Genomic DNA, 20,362 nt, shown 5'->3' on the forward strand with positions numbered 1-20,362 from the left:
AATTTTAAAGCATTTCGCAGTTCAATAAACAAATAGAAAAGATTTCAAAAGTGTGAGAAATGTTAATTACACACCGCTATGAAGGTTATCTCTCTCAAAAATGGCTTTGGGGCCACCTTTTTCGGTTTCAATTTAGTTCGGGAGCTGACAATCATTTTGTGGCATCAGTTGATTAAATACGTACTAAACTACTTCTTTTCTCCTTTTTTTATTTTTTGTTTATACTATTTGCAACCTTCTGTATCAAAATGTTTCAAGAGTTCTAAAGTAAGAGAGTCAAAATTTTTCCCGATATCATGAGAAAGGTTTGATTCAGCAATTTTATGTTATTTTTTCAGTTTTTAGCGGAAATTTTTTCGAATTTAGTGAAAACGAAATGGACCCTACTCGATTTCACCGGAAACAATGGAATATTTAGGCGGGGGGGCTCCATATAAGGAATGTACATAATAATTTATTCTCCTCTCATTAGATTACTTGAATTGTTTGAGTTAGAAAGGCAGGAAGACGCAACACTCGGGGAACCGATTTGCGACAGATTTAATCACAGTTAGCTACAGATTCTTTCCTTCCCTTTCTCTGTATATTTTCCGGGGAAAATGAGCATGGAATATGACGCTGACACCGTTTCAGCTCCTCGGCTCGTTGTGATGAAACGAGGAGAAGGTGGCTATGGGTTTAACCTCCATGGCGAGCGAAATATTCAAGCGGGGCAAAGTATCAGCGCTGTTGACGATGGCAGTGAAGCGCAGAAAGCAGGCCTTCGAGTCGGGGATAAAGTGATCGAGGTAAATGGAATGAATATTGAGAATATGTCTCACGGCGATGTTGTCAAGCGGATCAAGATGAACGTGACCGAAGTTTCCATGTTGGTTTGTGACCATATCACTGAGGCGTATTTGAAACAAGAAGGTCGCCCCATAACCGCTGATATGGCTAATCTAATGACAGTTTATCAGAACAAACAAGTTGAGAGTGAGCCAGTACCATCAGAGCCGCCACAACCAGTTGTTGTGGAAGAAGAACCCGAACCCGAAGTGGAGGAGTCGAACACCGTGGAAACAGCACCGACCATAACAGACGAATCGAGCACGAACGAAGTTGATTCTGCCGAAGTGGCGAACGAGGCAACTACACCCGAGGAAGTTAAACAACTGAACGAGGTATTGGAGAAGGAGGAGGAGTCATTGCCTGCACCAACGACAAATGGTACCGTGAATCACTCCGAAGTCGAACCTGCTCCAGAACCTGCTCCAGAACCTGCTCGTCCGCAACCAACTCCAGTAGTACCAACTCCAGTAGTACCAACTCCAGTAGTACCTCCTCCAACTGCGCAACATGCATCGACCCAGAAACCAACATCTAAACCGCTAAGAAGCACCATCAAACAGCAAAAAACTGAGAGCTGGGATGACAAATACAAGAAGTTCCAGAATTTGTGATTTCCTTTCATTGACACTGCACTTATGGAACAGGAGTTCTGCTCACGTTATGGAAAGTGACGGAGAACATTGCAGTTGAAAGATGGCTACCAGTGCGGTGATGTATGTATACTAGATTTGAGCTAGAGTTCGCCCTGAAAACTTCAACGTTTTCCTTTGAATTATTAAAAGAATTGATATTTTTGAAATGAAGTTTGTAGAACTAGTTTGACATAAGCACACATTTTTGTATCATTCAAGGTTAGCGAAGTGCCTTCACTATGGCATTCGAATTTACAAACTTAATTATAAACCTTGTAGTTTAACCTTGGAGCTTTTTTCGGTGGTTTCTAGGAAATCATCCCTTTTATTCTGATTTCCAGGGCTTGTGATTGTTCGGTATAGATGTCAATTCCTCGCTGCAGTCGTCACATTATGTTAATATATAATCATGGATTTGTAGCTCTTAATAGAAAATATTTCAAAATCGAATGTTGAATTGAAAACATCTTATGACTTTGACAGTCCTCCAGAAGGTCGCAATAAATAGCTATTTCCACTGAAATGAGTATGGATTGATTACTCTCAGCTGGAAGATGGATTCTGACCAACTGTTTCGAGTTTTTTCAGCAAAATATTTTTATTAATTATTTCGTGGCAGATGTTAGGTTAAAATGCCAAACAGTTTTTTCCTATTCAGTCCTCCTCCAACGAACTCAACGTAGACGCACATTTCGATGTCCTTTGCCCATAATGTATCATTGTGAATTGTATTGTCGCTTTCGTAATGATATTTCCAATATCGTCAAGCTATTTTTGTGTATCTATTTTGTTTTCCAATCGTTCAGTAGCTACAGGTAAAGATTTCGCTTGATCGTGCATTCGAAACGTCAACTGTAGGAGCTCTTTACAGTGGCCAATTAACATTTGAATTGCGGTTTGTTAGCCACGGACAATTGAGGCAGTCTTTTCACAAACTTTGCAATTTCAAGTTGTTGGCTTTCATTGGTCACAATTGAGCGTCGCTTTATTTAAAGCAGTTGAGAGCAAGAATAATTAACGGGTTTGTTTACTTCGTACCCTCGTATCGAGCAATATTTATTGCGACAACATTGCAACTTATTAAATACCGACGATACTCCATTAAGCGCGTTCGCACTTTACCGCGAGCGATATATTTTCGGATAGATTTGAACGAACGCGGTGTAAGATAAATATTCATCCGGCTATATTACGCCCTTGATCTTTTTAACACACGAGACTTTGTAAATAGAACGCTTATTATTCTTAAATTCTATTCGAAACATTTGTTTTCTACCACGGTATCGGGTGAAGCTTTCACTCAAGGTTCTCTGTACCGTGGTCGTACTAGTAATATTCAGCTTTTTCGCATTAGCCAAAAGCGCTCTTTTGTAGGATAAATTCTCCGACGTGTGACCAAATGTTTTGCATAACAAAGAATCCCCAGGTAAACTTTTGCTATCATATTTTCGCAGCGGCCGCGACTCTTCTAGAAAATTATGATATGCTGGCTAGTTCCAAAATCGAACTTTCATACTAAGCTGGAATGCCACATGTGAGAAAATTTCCAATAGAGACTAAAGGAAATTAGACCCTCATAACAATGCAGAAAAGAGCTAACTTCTTATATGGGGAAGTGATCATTTTACTGAAGTGGTTAGCCTTGTTATACAACGAAATCTTACTTAGTGTAGGAACAGCTGCCCCTTCCCAGAAAAAAAATTATAAAAGCGCATACACTTTTTTAGTAAAATTCATTATCAAACAGCAGCTTTTTTATTCTGGACTGTCACATAATTTGATTGTTAGGGGACATCTTTCGCTTGCTGTACTTATAACTTATTTTGTAACATGCAAGGAGGTGCTTTTTGTCATCCTGCCACTAATGTGAGACTCTGATATTTACCTAAGCAATAAACCCCACTTCCTACCAGTTTATTGGTAGAGTAACCCAATAACCTATGTTATTGATGTTGATGTTGGAAGAACATGTGAAAAGTTTTGTAAATCACAAGCCAAAGTGATTGAAAAACTTTTTTCATACTCTCCCAACATGCTGAGTGAGTTATTGCCCAGTAAACTAAATAAATGTGCAGTGTATAAATGTGCCTTTATAAATTAAACTTAAATGTTTCAATTTTGAATGGTTTATCAGTGCAATGGACAAAAGGTTTTTGACCAATCAGGGCCCTCATAGTATCTCTAGTCATTTTATGTAGTTAGATGGTTGAGTTCTTGTTTTTAACCCTTTAACTCTTAGAAGTGATTCACATGTAACTTCTCCCTACAATACCAATTCACTATCCAGCAAACAGGTAATGAGAGTACTCAATTGTATCAGGTAGAAGTTATTATCTTGATCTAACACCAAATTCTTGCAACTAATTTACAAGAAAATGTGTAGCAGCTAGAGAGGAGAATTAACAATCAGATCCAGGGAGTTAAAGGGTTAACAAGACCTAACATCATCATTGTAAATAACTGTGCCAGTGCAATCCATTATTGTGCACGTGTATTTAAAATCTGTCTGATTTAATACAGCCACACTCAATGGCACTTGGAACACCTTACATGCTTAAATAAATATATGACAAAGGACTGTAATTTCTAGTGAAAGTGTTTTCAAAACAGTTTGTTTACTTTTTTATGAATCCACTTATCTTACTCAAGCTAAAATTTGACATTATAATTCATCCACCAACCCTGAATTTTTGCCCAACTAAAGAAAAAATTTCTAGGGCTTGGTTGTGGAAGGATGGTTATGATAAGCCATGGTAAGTGTGAAATCTGATTTCTTATCTGAAAACTTTGAAAGGGAATTCATTATAATTCTTTTTGTCTACAATTTGATGATTGGATGCTCTTTAAAAGAATAGAGAAAATTGTCTGAGAAAGGTTTTTGATATAATGAATGAAGAAACCTGGATTGGTGCTTGTCGGCTTTCAAGCAACTGGGCCCAGCAGTATATCAGAATAATATTCTTGCAATGCTGACAACAATTACAGTGATGATTTCAATATACTTCCAACAAATGGAACACTCAGCGAACTTCTCATTTGCAAACATTAGAGGTTGAAAAGATTGCATTACTCATCAATAACAAGTAGTCTAGATTTCAATAACTTCTTGGATGCAGAAGGTCAGGAGATAGTCAGTGACTTAAAAATTCTTCACATTAGATTAAAACTACAACATGGAACTTCAGCATTTCATTTTCTATATGCTATCATCCTCTGTTCACAATGTAGCCTTTTTTGACATTTTTCAATGATTATTTCCTTCCTAAAGAAGACCAAGATTTTCCATTATTATCCATCTTCATTCATTTTGACCTTTTTCTTGAATTGTATGATGTACCAATAAGTTGAGAATGGAAAGGGCAGCATAGAAGGCTGCCAACTGGTACTGTTTCACACTGTTGATAAGCAAACATTTTATTATTATGGACTGCCTTGCCGTTTGCCTTCTTTGTTTCCTTGTGCATGAGAAAATGCAGAAAAAAATCCAGAATTGCTGAGCATGGATGAAGAAATGAAGTGACAGTCACATCATACAGAAAGGTGATGTTTCATTCTGTTTCTGAGGTTGTTTTAGAGTCACTTTAACAGGGAAAAACCTTAGAAAGCTTAAATCCTTGTTGGGGATGTTGCAAGGCAAAAAGAAAGTGTAACCATTTTGCATTCAAATTATTGTTCTTTTTCATGCATAGGATTCAAAGAGCAATTTTCAAAATATTGATTAGCTGAAAATAAAATTGTTCAAAAAGGTCTAAGCTCTGTAAATGGGGAGATGCTTTTAAAGAGTTGAAATGCATAGACTTTGGTTTTGTACATTTTGTCTGTCTGATTCTTTGATACTTTGTTTTGCCATGTACTGTAATTATTTGAAATGTTTAGCAGACAATCATTTATTAATTTGTTGTTTGTCGTTATCAACTTGGGGGGCTATTGGAATGCTATCACACATTTCTAACAGCTTCTGTTTTGGATTATTAATACATTTTTTTTTTGAAAGTTGTCTGTTGTGTTTGTTTGAAAGACTTTGAATGCAACCACCTTTGTTTAACCTCTGCTTAGGCTTATTAATATTCTACATATTCTTGTGTAAAGTATATTTAAAAAGCAGCTATTTTTTCTTGTGTCTTGTCGTACTACTTAAATGAATTTTGTGGTTTATTCAGATTTCAAATTCAACAGGATTTGAATGTCACACCTGAGAATTGACTGGAATGACAAAATCTTTAGGTGGCACTGACCAGAAAATTGACACTAAACAATTTTGGATAGCAGGTAATGGCCACAGTGCCAAAGAATTATCCCTGGCATGTTTTATATTTAATACTTTGGTAACAGTGATAATCTCTCTCTCTTTGAAAAACTTGGCTGTTTGGTGGATTGGATAGTTGATAAACTGATGAGAGCTTGGTAACCTTTCCTTAAATATCAATGCAAAAAGGGTGTGGAATCTTGAAATGAAACCAGCTCTCGTGATTTTTAATTAAATATTAATGCCCAACAGGTTGGAAGAAGATTTACTAAACTTATTAATTGTGAAGGGTTAAAACTCTTTCTTCTCCAAAGCATTTTTCACTGTTTCTTCATAAACCAAACCTTCCCTAAACTCTGGCCAATAGAGAATTTCTTCTTACAATATCAAAACACTATCAAGTAGACAAGTGATGAGAATGAAGAAGGATATCAGTAAGGGAATTCATAGGTGATCCAAAGCCAAATTCTCCAAACTCATACCACTAGAATTGTATGGCAGACAGTAAGGAGAATTACTAACAAGATCTTGGGAGTGAAAGGGTCTTGTACTCATGTTCTACAGGTAGGAAGGAGATATTTAAACTTATTGGTAAGGTCGGGTATTTTTCCTTCTCTAAAGCATTTCCGTTGTTCCTTCCTGACCCAGAACTTCCCAAAAAGGACACCCAGGCGATCAGAATGCGTGATACACAGTTTTAATCTCTCTAAGGTTCAATTAAATGGGGGGGGGGGGGGGGGTGGGAATTTCTAAAGAAACTGTGGTGCTGCGTCGGAGGGAGAGTGTAACAGGTAATTTAGTGTTAACAACCGAGTTGAAAACGTAAATTGAGCACCGTAACCAGTTTAAAGGCTGACGTTTCGAGCGTTAGCCCTTTGCCAGAGCGATTGATGAAGGGCTAACGCTTGAAACGTCAGCCTTTAAACACTTGACGGTAGTCAATTCACGTTTTCAACTCAGTTGTTAACACTAAATTACCCTTCAGTTAAATAGGGCTATGGCGACCGTAAATCATGTGCTGTACCGCAGGTTGGTCACTTGCATATCAATGGTTTCCAAGTGATCCAACAGTGCCCAATCACCGCGCCCTATCTCCATCTAAGCCTGCGCTCTTCTGTACTTCATGAGGTTTTGTGTTCTAAAGCAGGGCAACGTTCTCGTTAATATATCTATATCTTCGATTTGTTTGTCTGTGTTGTTGATGCAATTACAAGGACTGAACAGTAACTTTAAAAACATCTGTAGAAAGAGAAAACACTGTATTTTGTGAAATACTATAGATCACTTAAATTACTGATCGACTCAACAGCATCACAGTATAGATATCCTCCTTGAAGGAAATAGCCATTACGGTATTTGTTAACGAGTGGATCCTAACGAAGATAACTTTTCCTTAAAATACTGTGAGGAGCGCGTGACATCACATGCGTGCTGACACGAGTGAAAAAATTAATATTGAAAGCCATAACATTTGCAACGTTCATGAACAGCTCATTGTGCTTGGCCTTCCTCTGATACAAACAATCTGTTTTGAACTGATTGTAGAAAAATGTTTCATCAATTGTCTCTAATTGCAGTCAATAGACGGCTTTGTTTTGTTTCATTGAGGATTTTCTTTGAAGAAAACATAACAGAAAGACCTATGTTAATTTTGTTTTGCCAAAAAACATTAACTTTAATTTGAAAGAACTTTGCCTGACAATTACCTGTGGTAGCCCAGAGTACCTGTACCTCTGAAAGCACTATGACCGAGCCCCTTGAGTTCTCTGTAAAACAGTTTTAGTGATTGCCTCATCGGCTGTTGGTAAATCACGTTCCTCAGTGCAGTCAGGATGGCCAGTCGTGGTGACAGACCCCCATAAAAGGTAACACCATTTGTCTGGGATCCTCGTGGATATTGCCGTCACATTCCGGTCCAAGGGCATCGATTGAAGGTTTAAAAGTGATACTGGAATGGTGAAGACTGGCACGCGAGAATCTAATATATAGTGTGCCTTTCTGTCAAAATTTAACGAATCTAAAAACATTCCTCTTTATGACACTAAAACTTTAAAATCCGCTCAATCAAACGAATCCTTTAAATTTAATTTGTGGCCAAACCAATAGTTGGTAGTGGATGAATTGGCTGAAGTACATCGAAACTTTGGATTTCGCCCTTTTTTGTACCGTCCGAAAGTCTGTTCCCCATCAATGCTATGTGGAGTGGAGCCGCGCCCGCACTTGTTGACGTCACTGCGGTGTGTCAAGAAAAGATTATTTTTCTGTCCCCAGGCTACGGTGCATTGTGAGCAATTATGCCCTCGAACATCAATATACTCCACTTCTTTGCACTCTCTGCCTGCCATAAAAGTCAGAATATCGAATTTCTGAAATTCTGCCCTCACATAATCTTTATAATCGACACCAAGTGTTGGGAAACTACACGTTATTCGCCAATGCGTTGACTGAGATTTTAATTTCGCCATTTTACTTAACGGTAGTCTGTAAGCTTGCCAATTGGCCATTTCTGTATTCTTTGGAGAATCAACAAGTAGCCCTACCGACGCAAACTGTTCCTCCATGTTGCTTAAGCCTTGTGAGGTGACCAATGTCCAGGCCCAACCGGGTTCAGAGGCCAGGTCGCAATACATTTTATAGAGATGACCTTCACCGTCTTGGATACAGTAGAAACCAGATGCGCGGGCACCTCTGTGCGCCGCTTCTAAACAGCTGTGCGGTTTCTTACGGTAAAAAAAGATAGAACCAAAAGGTGTTTTGTTAATATTTCATGATATTTTGATATAACATGCCAGGTTTGACGTTTCTTGATTGAAAAATCCGCCATATATTTTTATATAGAGGCGTTTAGAAAACGAGATATTTTTCTGTTAGCCTGTGGTAGGCCTTATTTTTTAATAGTTGTACTAAAAATAAAGTCACGAATTAGAAAAATGATGTTTGTCACTTTATTGTGTTTGAGTAATGGTGGTGGAATTTGACACGATCATACAACGAAAGTAAACTTCGATGGAACACAGCAATTGACATCGAATAAAAAAGAAAACTATGCTAAATTTGTGTATCTTCAAATATTATCGTTTCTTTTTGACAAGGTGATGTGTACTTGATCGGGATTTTGACTGACAAGTTTAACCACAGGCGGCTCAAGCTCTAGCTGTGAAATGATCAATTTGCGATGGAAATAATAGCCATGGTGACATTATAAGTGTTTGTATGGGAATATTTACGGCCGCTCTTGAGAATAAAAAAAAATACAATCAAATTCTCGACGAAAATACCTCACCTTACTTCCACAGTGCATCGCTTGTTATCTGACCGCTTACTTTGTTGAGAAGAACCCATTTCAGTGAATAATCCATTTCTAGGTTTACTATATAAGAGACTCCTCTTATGTAGATCGTAAATATTCCCATACAAACTCTTATAGTTTTGCTATGACTCTTAAGGGTAAAAATCAAAAGTTTAAAAATCACTGAAACAGGCTGATTGTGTTTTCGTGGTCGATATTTTTTGTCCCTCTGTTACCTCAATACATTTTACAAAAATTAACTCTATTGAATACTTAATAAATTGAACGATTTGATAACAACGAAATTTATTTCATAAACTTGATATTTTCAGCTAGGTCAATAAGAAACACGATATATGTGTTTATTGTACATGGCAAATAATGCTGTAAAATCTCGTTTACAGAAAAAAAATGAAATGAATACTAAAGCAGGTGAAAACTAACCCAAGGAATATTGTTTTCGCTGCAATCTATGTTGATCACTGTAATTTAAAATTCTTACTTCTTTTCGTTGTATCTGGCCAAAGGCAAATCCATGTTTCGAAGTCACCTTTGAACGAACCGCTCCATCTTCATTGTTATTCAACTCACAAATGCCATCTCTTACCGCTGACGTTTGATAATTGAATGACGAACACGGCGACATTGACAGGCATCTTTGAGCACAAGAGAGAAATCCACGGGTTACCAACGAAGTAATCACATGGCCAACTAGAACATGATCGTGCAATATCGAGCTTTTGGTCTCTAGACAGAAGTCCTCTGCGCCATGGCCCGACATACGACCAACGAAAAATAAAAGTAGCACTTCTAGTTTCATGTCTGCTCCGTGCAATAACCGCCAAAACAGATCGATTTCTTTAGTAGAGTTAAAACAAACGCCGTGAAATAAGTAAATGCAGATGGGTAAAAGAGGATTCTTTTAATTACAGAGTGACGGAAGCGAGTGCGATAATATATAAACTATTATGACTAATTATCTTGCCTTGTGATAAACAATCTTATCGGCGCGCGGTGCAGCTTTTTTGGAAACCTTACCAGGGCTAAAAATGATGTTGTTTGCAGAAGGGTCTAGCATAATGGACTCGTCCACTGGATAAAAAATAAAAACAGAACATTTAAAAGTCGAAAGGGAATAAATTACCGTGCATCATGAAGTTAAATTTCAACAGCTTACATCGAACATTGTCAAGACTTACGATCAGGTTAACTTAAGTAATGAAGAAGACGATTAATTAAGATCTTTCAATTTCGAAACATACAGTACCGGTAAATTACCAGATTCTTCTTCCAGGTGTGTTTCACTGTAATTTTACGAGAGGCATAAGACTTCCCTTGATTTATCCATGATTAACGACGAATTATGCCGTGCATGTGGTTTGCTTCCATGAAAATAACCCTTAAGTTCAGGAGCAATTTCAATTGAAATTCAAAAATAATCCGGTATTGCATTGGTTTGACCATACTTCTGTTTGGTTCCCGTTCAGGAAAATCGCACCATTCTTACATTCATTCTCAGATTTAAAGATTCAAACTTATATAATCATTTGCGACTTGGTCAATCGTGTTTTTCGTCAAGCAGCTTGCTTATTTTCGCTCTGAATTCTGATCGACTTCTCATGGTATTTTCGTCTCCTCTGATTGGCTGTAGTCATTAAATTGGTTTTAATGGTATGCCCTCTAAATGTGATTATTTTGAAAATCAAGAAAAACTATGAAATCATTATACATCCTGATGAAGCGATAAACATGACAGGAAGACAAAACTGAATCACAGAGGTTATACGAACCTATTATGTGGCCTGGTTTTCCATATATTCATAATACTAAAAAAATCAATAACGACGACAGAATTATAGATTTCTTCGAACAACAACTTTCTCTGCCTACCTAATATTTCGTGCCGATGGCAGAATTAGCCTTTTTTTCAACATTTTGCTGTAAAGTATTTAAATGTTTTAGGAGTTTATTTATAAGATTTCTGAGCTGCAACGCAAGGTTATTTCAGCTGGCACAAAAGGTTTCCAAATTTTAAAATGCATTAGTCATCGATTTTTATGCCATGATTTAGAATATTTTTTTTTTGAGTTTTTATCATGTTTTCGTTTGACATTCGTTTACTCTTGAAAGCCTAAGAGCGACCAGCATCTAATTTTTCCTTACAGCAATACTGCTAAACAGCTCATCAAGATCAGAAGATCAGGAGATCCGAGAAAATTTAATTTGAAAACAAATTCTCCGTGTCAGTACCAAAGGAAATGCGTAGAGATGAGTATATGATATGGGAAGTGTTAAATGCTTCCCAGTCTGGCATTGACTGCTGCGCTAAATAACATCTCGGATCTAACCTAAGTCAAGCTACATTTTTTCGGAAAGGAAATCAACGACCTCGACAACCAGAGGTATTCACAAGTTTGGATTCTAGTTACATACACTTGAGGATACTTGATGAGGAATTACGACTTTGTTAGTCTCGTACCCAGACCTTTCACGACTAAGTGGCCATATCAGTTACAATTGCACGATAGGATCTGGGTACGACATTAAGACTTTGTTGCCTATCGCTGAGTGTAAATTGTTCAGGTTTAGAGCCCGTTCCAGTACTACGCAATTTATATTACCTAATGCCTCGCTCACTCGCCAGAATCCATGGGATATCGGTCTTGACCCACTACAGCTCGCAGAAATTCAAACAAATTTTTAACTTTCCTTTTAAGCAAAGACCAAAGTGAGGAAAAATTTAAACTGAAATACAATTTTTATGACACCCCATGTGTGTCGCAAATAAATTGCAGACTATGACTAAGAAAAGCTTGTTTTCTCATATGCATTTGGTAATGATGTTTGACATTATGAGATTGCGCATAAAACTGTGTTCAACCAACTGAACTATACTGAAACCTTTACAAATTTGCGAAGGAACTGCATTTACACTGTAATTTTCCGAGAATAACAGATTCTCTTTTCTATAATTCCTTTTTCTTTAAAAGGTTAACCAAGTCAAGTCACATTACGTCGGCTATGAATTCTCTAGAGCAATGATTCTATTAAGGTTTAAGGTGGCCCGTTGCTATTTTCTTTTCTAGGAAATGTTGTTTGACCCTAAAATCTGGTAATATCTTTTATAAAATAATTCAAATCGTACGCGCGTTCTGATTGGCCATAAAACTATTTTACATGAGCGTATGTAAACACGGTTATCGTTCCTCTTTCATTAGTTATTTTATAAAAGAAATGTAAAATAGTTTCCGTGTTTACATAGCCTGATGTAAACACGCGCGTCGTGGTTTCCTACGCTTATCTCGTGTTCTCCCAACCTCCCGCGTGTTTACATCAGGGTATGTAAACACGGAAACCACTTTACATTTCTTCAATTTTATTCGCAGTGCGATATGATGCTTTATGAAATCTTCAAATTTGTTATTCCAAATGCCAAATATCAAACCTTAGGTATACATATATATCTTTGTTCAAAGTTTATCGTAATTGGAAACGTTTAGTCCGTCGCCATGTAGTTGTTCCGGGCAAATCCCACAGGATTTAGAATTTGTCCGTGTCGCGCGTTTAAAGCGTTTACATAACAGAAGCGAATCCTGCTCAAAGTAATGGAATTAGTAAAAGGAAATTACTTCACCACAAACCAAATTATGGAGAAAGTTCCATCTCTTAGAGTTCTCAAAGTGTGTTCGTAACCTTGGTGCAACATGAATTTGCATAACAAAGTATTAAAATAGAAGACATAGAAGTACTCACTACAGCTAATTAAGCTGACTTGCAAAGTTTATTCTAAGTTTACAAATTTGAAGTATTTGGTATTTGAATTTCAGATTATCACTGTTCAATATTTTGGGTCCTTCACTCCTTCTCCGTTAGCTTTCTTTGACGCTGCGATTAGAAAGGAATTGTACTCACCTTTTGCGATCAACGTGTTTGATACTTTCCAGCAGGTTAAGACTCACTTTAACAGAGATAAAGACTCCTGAATATTATAACATTGTCCGCTGGCGGTTTTCGTTCGGGAGTTCAATGTCGATAATGGAAGTTTGCTTTCGTTACACCCTAGCTTTGCAATAATGATCTTCCATTGTTTGCTCAAAGTTTGTTTATGTAAAGACTTCTATTGTAAAGTAACCCTCTCCATGGAACTGACTAAACGAGCGTTTCTTGTAAACATGTTCCTCAACTGGGACAGGTGAAGAGGCTACCGAATAAATAATAATGTTTTGTCGCAAATTTGTCATCGCACATGCCCTAAAGCTCTGAGCGTTTATCTGGTCACATCGCAGCTTCATCCAAAATGTTCTCCAAAAAGATTATCGTTTGCTTTGTTCTGTTTTCCTATTATTGTTATGCCCATGAACGTTCTTGTCAGCAGTATACTGAATCTTTTGATTCTCTTTTCTACAACCGCGTTCTGATCGGCCAGGTGATCAAGTCGTTGTTCATTCGTGGTGGAATTCTCTCCTGTGCTCACAGATGCTTGTCTCTTCCGTCATGTTCATCATACAATTACCAAATGTCAGAGTCCGACTATGGCATTTGTGAATTAAACGGCGGAAAAGAGGGCGATCAGGAAAACTTGGTGGAGAGAGCTGGTTATGTTTTCGCACGGCGAAGAAAGGTAACTTAGCTGTGTTTTCCATCTCTGTTTATCCTTCTTTAAATAACTTTAGAATCTCAGCATTTTCAAAAGTTAAGTACCAAAACCAAAGAAGAGAAGAGTCGAATGAACGGGAGAGAGGAAGAGAGGAGTATTCCTAAAACAATCTTTCAATGTTGAAAAGCTTACTGAAGCTTGAACTTATTAGAGCTTGTAGAAGTTTTGGCCTTCTACACTCTGATTTTTTTTTTATTTTGGTAGGCACCACGTAGCTGCAAAGAGGCAAGGCAGCCGACCATTAACCCTCTATCAGGCTTTTTCTGTATCCAAGACAACAACGGTGATATGTTTAAAGTCTACTGCGACTTCACCCCAGAACCCGGTTGGGCCTAGACACTAGTTATGTCAGAAAGCTTACAGAACGTTGGCAAACCTTTTACCCGACAGGCTTTGTTTGCAAATGAGCCAATGAGCCCAGAGGTTCCCAACTGGGAGGCGTCCAGGCTTCAATTAGATCGCATGAAAGGGTTGAGATCTAAGTCAACATACTGGCGAATAACTTGCAGCTTCGATCCTGCGAGCGTTGTCGACTATAGAGATTACGTTCGAGCAAAGTTTAGAAACTTCGACTATTTGACTTATAAGAATGGGGGTAATAAAACTTGTGAACTCGTCGATTACATCAATGTCCATGGACACAGCTGTGAAAAGTGCACCGCGGTTTGGTATCAATCCGATGGGTACATTTTAGTCCACCGAAGCTATCAAAATAATTGCGAATTTGGTAGAGCACCAGGGTCCACTCAAGATAATGACAGGTATAGCGAGCAAAATTTTGGTCGGTACGAAGTGTACAATCCTAACTTCCGGTGTACATCAAGTAGCTCTGCCACAACCAATTATTGGTTTGGTTTAAGGGTTTGACCACCTTCTCACTGACTGACTGGGTTTTCCAGTTCTCATATTTCTTTCTTTCTTTTCTGATGAGACCTGTCACACCCAAAAAAACCATTTTAATTTGAAACACAGCAAAGAAGAACGATAACCTGCTCTTACAAGAAAAACAATTGAAAATAAACTAGCTTGCTGATTATTTTATTTTAAAAAATAAGCGCTGTGATGTTAATGTTGTCTGAGATGTCTTCTGTTTTGTTGTTGTTGTTGTTTTTTTTTTTTCTTACGCTGCCTGATATAATGATTTAAATCTAGAGTAAGTAGCCTCCATAAATAAAGTACTGCAAAGAGGGTAACTATTTAAGTAGCGTAACTTATCAGAAGTAACATGATTTGAGGTATAATGTAATTGTAGTTGTTTTGTTAGTAACGCAACGTTATCAGTGGTATTGTATAACTAACGTAGAGTAATAAGTAGTATAACAAATATGCTTCAGTTTGTATTCACTTTTGATAGATACGGGCGGGCATGTCAACTGGCTAACCTTGGGAGATAAAAGAATTTGTATTTAGAACACTAAATCAGACAATTTTTACGAGAATTTCGAAATAAAATACTTAATCATGATCCTTCCGATCAACTGATTCAACCACTAACTGCGTTCGCCGAAACAAGAACTTTCGTGTGAACCAGATCAAGGTCAGTAGACAATCTAAGTGCGTCCGCCCGTAGAAGTTAGACGAGGCTTTCACAATCTAAAAACTTACCGCTACAGTTAGCGCTTAAACTTAAATAAGTTCGGAATTCGAATCCATGCGGTAAATATATTCTTATTATAAACTAATGACTAAATCATACTGAGCTGATCAACTAACTAAACTAACTAAATACTTCATAACAATTGTATCGTAGCTTGTGTTAGTTTAGCATTGTCCGCTTTGTAAATATCGTGCGTTTCTGTCAATGGAATTAGAGTGATATTAATAAACTAATGTGAAAAAACAATTTTTTTTGGCTCAAGTTAAACAACACAACTTTGTATATTTCATCTTTCCTTTTGTTGAATACAGTCGAATCCCGATGACTCGAACCAAGGCTAACTCGAACCTCGTGCCAACTCGAGCCAAAATCGTTTTCCCCTCACCAAATTCCCTAACTTCCCCTCAGATTCAAACTCGTCAGAGTCTATTCTAGATTTGAAAAAGATTCGAAAAACACACTACAATTCCATTTGAAATCTTTCCATGAAGACGTACTTTGGCCAGTCTACCATCAAAAGGCAGCTGTCAGTTCTTTCAATAGTATGCAGTCTATCGACTCGACAGTGACTGCTTCATGAAGAGTTCAGGCTCTATAATCAGGTTCTTCCAAGTTGCTCTGTCTTTTTCTCGCTGCCACCAGGTACCTTCTGCAATGTTCTTCCGCTACAGGTCTCAGGTAAAATATGAGATATGTTCCTTTTTGCTGAGGAAAATATCCTTCGTCTCGGAGAGTGTTTCATCTACGAGATGGAAATGATGTAAGTAATAAAACGTTGTTTACGGAATACCCACATGTTCTCAAAAAGCACTGTCCTCGTTTACGTTCTCTTTTCATACTATTGCTATGGTAACGAGGTCTATTGTGGGCGTTTCATGGAGTCTTTTGATTCCCTCTGATCGGCCAGGTGATTAAGCCGTTGTTCACTCGTGGTGGAATTCTCTCCTGTGCTCACAGATGCTTGTCTCTTACGTCCTGTTGATCATACGACGACCAAATGTCAGAGTCCGACCATGGTGTATGTAAGTTAAACGGTGGAAAAGAAGGCAAACAAGAAACCATAAAAGAAAGAGCTGAGTCCTTCTTTAAATACCTTTAAAATAATAGCATTTTGTCAAGTACTAACAACAAAAGCAACATAGAGCAGAGTGAAAGATATGTAGAAAACCTTGCAGCAAAACATTGCAAGTTTAGGTTATTAATTAAAAAAGTTTTGCACTACGAATAAGGAAGATGGTAAATTTTGAGTTCGGTAGTCAAGTAGAGAAAGATGTTTTTTGTCTTGTCTCGAGAGAGAGACAAAGAAAAATTCTGAGTCCTCATGAGAAATTCAAACTCAGACCTTCGGATTCCGCGCATCGGAACATCAAAGCGCTGAATTCCGAGGGTCGGGGACTCGATTTCTTTTGAGAACTTATAATTTTTTCTTTCTTCCAAGCTCTTGACACGACGAAACTATCGTTCTTTAGTTTTGCTCATTATTTGCCAGTAAAACCTTGATCATTAGAAATGTTTAATGATCCTAATAAAGCATTAGGACAATGGTACTGTTTATTTAACAATGTATTTTGCATGCACATGCCTTTCAAGACACATCGAGCTAAAATTCAACACCGACCTGAATGGTTTTTCTGCTACAATAAGCTCTGCGATCAAACAGCGTAAAAACTTACATAGGCAAGCAATTTGGTATAATACCGAATTGCATTGGCGAGAGTATCGTCTGGCGCGCATTCAAGCTGTCCAATTAATAAGGAAAGCTAAGCGTGATTTCTATCGTAACTCCATTAATTGCAACTTATGGAAATAATCCGCAACTTAGCTCCTTCTCAGTGTTCCAATCTTCCAAGCAATCTATTGGTTCGTGGAACAATTTATGACAGTCACATTGATATTGCTAACTTGTTCAATGCTCACTTTGTCAATATTGCTTCCTCAGTTGTGCTTAACAAAAACGAAAGTACGACTCCCAACTGGGATTATCTGAAGGGCTTAGTTAGGTCCAAGCTTCCACTGGGAGTTTCTTTTACCATACTTCCAATTACATCTGTCTTTGTTCTTAATAGTCTTCGTCATCTACCCACTGGAAAAGCCGTAGACCTAGATGGACTTAGTAGGTATTTTCTGAAATCGTCGGCTCCTTCTATCGCGTCTTCTCTAACAACAATTTTTAACCTTAGCCTCTCATTAGGTTCTTTTCCTGATCTTTGAAAAAAGGCTAAAGTATCACCTTTATTTAAAGACGGTTCTCTATTTGACCGCTCTAATTATTGACCGATTTCTGTTCTTGCTACTCTCTCTAAGATTCTAGAACTTCATGTTCGCAATTCATTTTATAACTTTCTTACTGAAAACGACCTCGCTCTTGCGAGCTTGCTGTTACTGATCTTATTGATCGCCTTCGCAACAATATGGACAACAAAATCCTAAATATCATCATAATTCCAATGACAGAAACGCACGATCTTTACAAAGCAGACAATGCTAAACTAACACAAGCTACGATACAATTGTTATGAAGTATTTAGTTAGTTTAGTTAGTCAGTTAGTTGATCAGCTCAGTATGATTTAGTCATTAGTTTATAATAAGAGTATATTTACCGCATGGATTCGAATTCCGAACTTATTTAAGTTTAAGCGCTAACTGTAGCGGTAAGTTTTTAGATTGTGAAAGTCTCGTCTAACTTCTACGGGCGGACGCGCTTAGTTTGTCTACTGACCTTGATCTGGTTCACACGAAAGTTCTTGTTTCGGCGAACGCAGTCAGTGATTGAATCAATTGATCGGAAGGATCATGATTAAGTACTTTATTTCGAAATTCTCGTAAAAGTTGTTTGATTTAGTGTTCTAAATACAAATTCTTAAGGGGGCCCTCTGGTTGAAATCCAACAGTAAAGAAGGTCATAACTAGAACAGTCACAGAATCATAATCATTAATAGTAAACTGCTGAAAATTGGCAGGAGGCAAGTACATGACCCTACCTACCAGCCAACAAGTAAAGTTGACCAGGTTTGTTTATTCCTAGTAAATAATAAACAAAAACAAAAACTCTATCATTTTAAACTATTCTTCTGCCCCCTCAAATTCAAAGCTCAAAATACATCCAATTGGGCTGGTTTTAAGCATCATGGATCTACTTACAAAGCACTACAAACCTACTGAGCAAAATCGGGTTTCAATCATTAATGTTGCCATGGCAACGAATTCATTCCAAGAAAAGATTAACTCCTCAAAACTTCAACACTTTTCAGTCAAACTGAATTTTGCTCAATAGGTTTGTAGTATGTTATGTCTCAAATATTTGTGGCAAATTCGGAGCTGTTAGCACAAATACATCCTGAGAAATTTAAGGGGGCACCCAAATAATCATGAAAAACCCATATTTGCAGGAAATGTGATTTAAAAGGAAATGTTATGGAAACATGGGTTCAAGTTAGCTTTTACAATAAAAACACAGTGTGTTGGTAGAACTGCTTTAAAAGAAATATCCCTAAAGTTATTTTTTGGTCTTCTGAGTAGTTTTCCTCTTTTTGGGTCCATTACAAGGTTCTATTTCTCCAAAAGCTCCAGCTGCATAAGTTACACCCTCGCCACGAATCCTTAGATCTTCATTATGCTGTTTAGCCTGTCTCCTGGCAACTCTGTATTTCTTGTGCTGATCTTGCACTCTCTTCTCTGCTTGTTTAATTCTCTCTGAATCCCTTCTCCTAGCTTCCATTTTGGCAGTATCACTCACAGTGAGCCCAACCTTCTCCATGATAGCATGTTTCGCGGAGGCACCACCACAGTTCAGATCTTTACCTTGAATTGTCCTTGGAGTGGTATCATTGGAGGGGTGATCACCAGTAGCAAGGAACTCTGTCATGCCACAGTCACACTTGACAAAGACTGAATTGCTTATTCCCATTCTGTTTACAGTGCTCTCTAACACTTCAACTTTACCTAAATGAGAAATTAGAGGAAACGATCTATTAATTTTCTAGTTTAAATCCAGATAAATTAGTGGATCATGGACTTGGTTTCAAATTTTCCGGCATAATAAGTGACACTGCGCAAAAATTTCAACAGGCTCACCTGAGGCACATGGTCCATGTGTATGTACTCTGTTTACAAACTTCCTTAGACTTTCCATTGATACCAGGCGATATCCTTCAGCAATTTCCAGATCATCTGGAATACTTTCATCCCACAGAGACGTATCAATAGCACAAGCGCCGATTTTTCGCGCAGAAACCGGGATTGCAGGCGGTGGAATCATTTCGCTTACCACGTCATCTTCACCGACGAACGTGATATTTACCCTTCGTTCGCTCGTTGCGCTTGCCGCTCTTTTCGCATGTTTTTGAACTCCTTTGAACCCTTTACGCTTTCTTGAAATTCCCTGCTTTAAAACAGACTGCTTTTTCCCTAGCTTCGGCATAATTTAACCCTTTATAAACTGAATCAATAAACTGTGAAATGCTACGCATAGATCAACAAAAGTGACTTGGACAAAATTCGTTAGAGCTCCTTGTAACTCAGTAACCAGGCCTCAAAAGTAACTTCTAGGAATCTGGAATGAACTACGGTCTGTTTCCAAACTCAGGACCGTGGAACAGCGTTAACGCCTCAAAAATAATTCGGGAAAAAGGCTCTTGTTTTGAATTGGTTACCATGGCAACGGAAAAACAACGTTCAAAGAAGGCCACTTTTTGACTCTGCAAAGTAATTTATGTAAAAACAAGCAACATATTCAAAATCTAGATAGAGTCAAGTAAATATTTTTCCAAAAAAAAATTTGGGCGAAAAATTTTTCAATTTTACCAAATTTCAACCAGAGGGCCCCCTTAATCTCCCAAGGTTAGCCAGTTGACATGCCCGCCCGTATCTATCAAAAGTGAATACAAACTGAAGCATATTTGTTATACTACTTATTACTCTATGTTAGTTATACAATACCACTGATAACGTTGCGTTACTAACAAAACAACTACAATTACATCATACCTCAAATCATGTTACTTCTGATAAGTTACGCTACTTAAATAGTTACCCTCTTTGCAGTACTTTATTTATGGAGGCTACTTACTCTAGATTTCAATCATTATATCAGGCAGCGTAAGAAAAACA

General features: G+C 37.7%; 5 protein-coding genes across 5 annotated transcripts in view; 2 read left to right on the plus strand and 3 right to left on the minus strand.

Moving 5' to 3' along the window:
* Window positions 1-208: 208 nt before the first annotated feature.
* Window positions 209-1,986, plus strand: LOC113683039 (Na(+)/H(+) exchange regulatory cofactor NHE-RF1). The gene has a single exon (XM_027200233.2). The coding sequence runs from the start codon at window positions 600-602 to the stop codon at window positions 1,440-1,442; it is 843 nt and encodes a 280-aa protein (XP_027056034.2). The 5' UTR covers window positions 209-599; the 3' UTR covers window positions 1,443-1,986.
* A 4,966-nt stretch (window positions 1,987-6,952) lies between these two features.
* On the minus strand, window positions 6,953-9,915 carry LOC113683047 (uncharacterized). Its single transcript, XM_027200241.2, has 2 exons — window positions 9,501-9,915; window positions 6,953-8,429 (listed from the first exon to the last, which is right to left on the minus strand). The coding sequence occupies exons 1-2, from the start codon at window positions 9,816-9,818 to the stop codon at window positions 7,770-7,772; spliced, it is 978 nt and encodes a 325-aa protein (XP_027056042.2). The 5' UTR covers window positions 9,819-9,915; the 3' UTR covers window positions 6,953-7,769.
* A 4,085-nt stretch (window positions 9,916-14,000) lies between these two features.
* On the plus strand, window positions 14,001-14,522 carry LOC149048933 (uncharacterized). The gene has a single exon (XM_089199570.1). The coding sequence runs from the start codon at window positions 14,001-14,003 to the stop codon at window positions 14,520-14,522; it is 522 nt and encodes a 173-aa protein (XP_089055696.1).
* Window positions 14,523-18,107: 3,585 nt separating this feature from the next.
* LOC149048934 (uncharacterized) lies at window positions 18,108-20,079 on the minus strand. Its single transcript, XM_089200553.1, has 2 exons — window positions 19,328-20,079; window positions 18,108-19,195 (listed from the first exon to the last, which is right to left on the minus strand). The coding sequence occupies exons 1-2, from the start codon at window positions 19,671-19,673 to the stop codon at window positions 18,750-18,752; spliced, it is 792 nt and encodes a 263-aa protein (XP_089056679.1). The 5' UTR covers window positions 19,674-20,079; the 3' UTR covers window positions 18,108-18,749.
* Window positions 20,080-20,084: 5 nt separating this feature from the next.
* The window catches only part of LOC149048935 (uncharacterized), a 1,814-nt gene continuing 1,536 nt past the window's right edge, over window positions 20,085-20,362 (minus strand). Inside the window, exon 2 of the mRNA XM_089200552.1 lies at window positions 20,085-20,362. This exon is cut by the window's right edge and continues 907 nt beyond it. The gene's annotated coding sequence lies outside the window, so the exon portion shown is untranslated.

The sequence above is a fragment of the Pocillopora damicornis genome, chromosome 3 (assembly GCF_964200805.1).
Source record: "Pocillopora damicornis chromosome 3, jaPocDami1.2, whole genome shotgun sequence".
In the NCBI taxonomy this organism is placed as follows: domain Eukaryota; kingdom Metazoa; phylum Cnidaria; class Anthozoa; order Scleractinia; family Pocilloporidae; genus Pocillopora; species Pocillopora damicornis.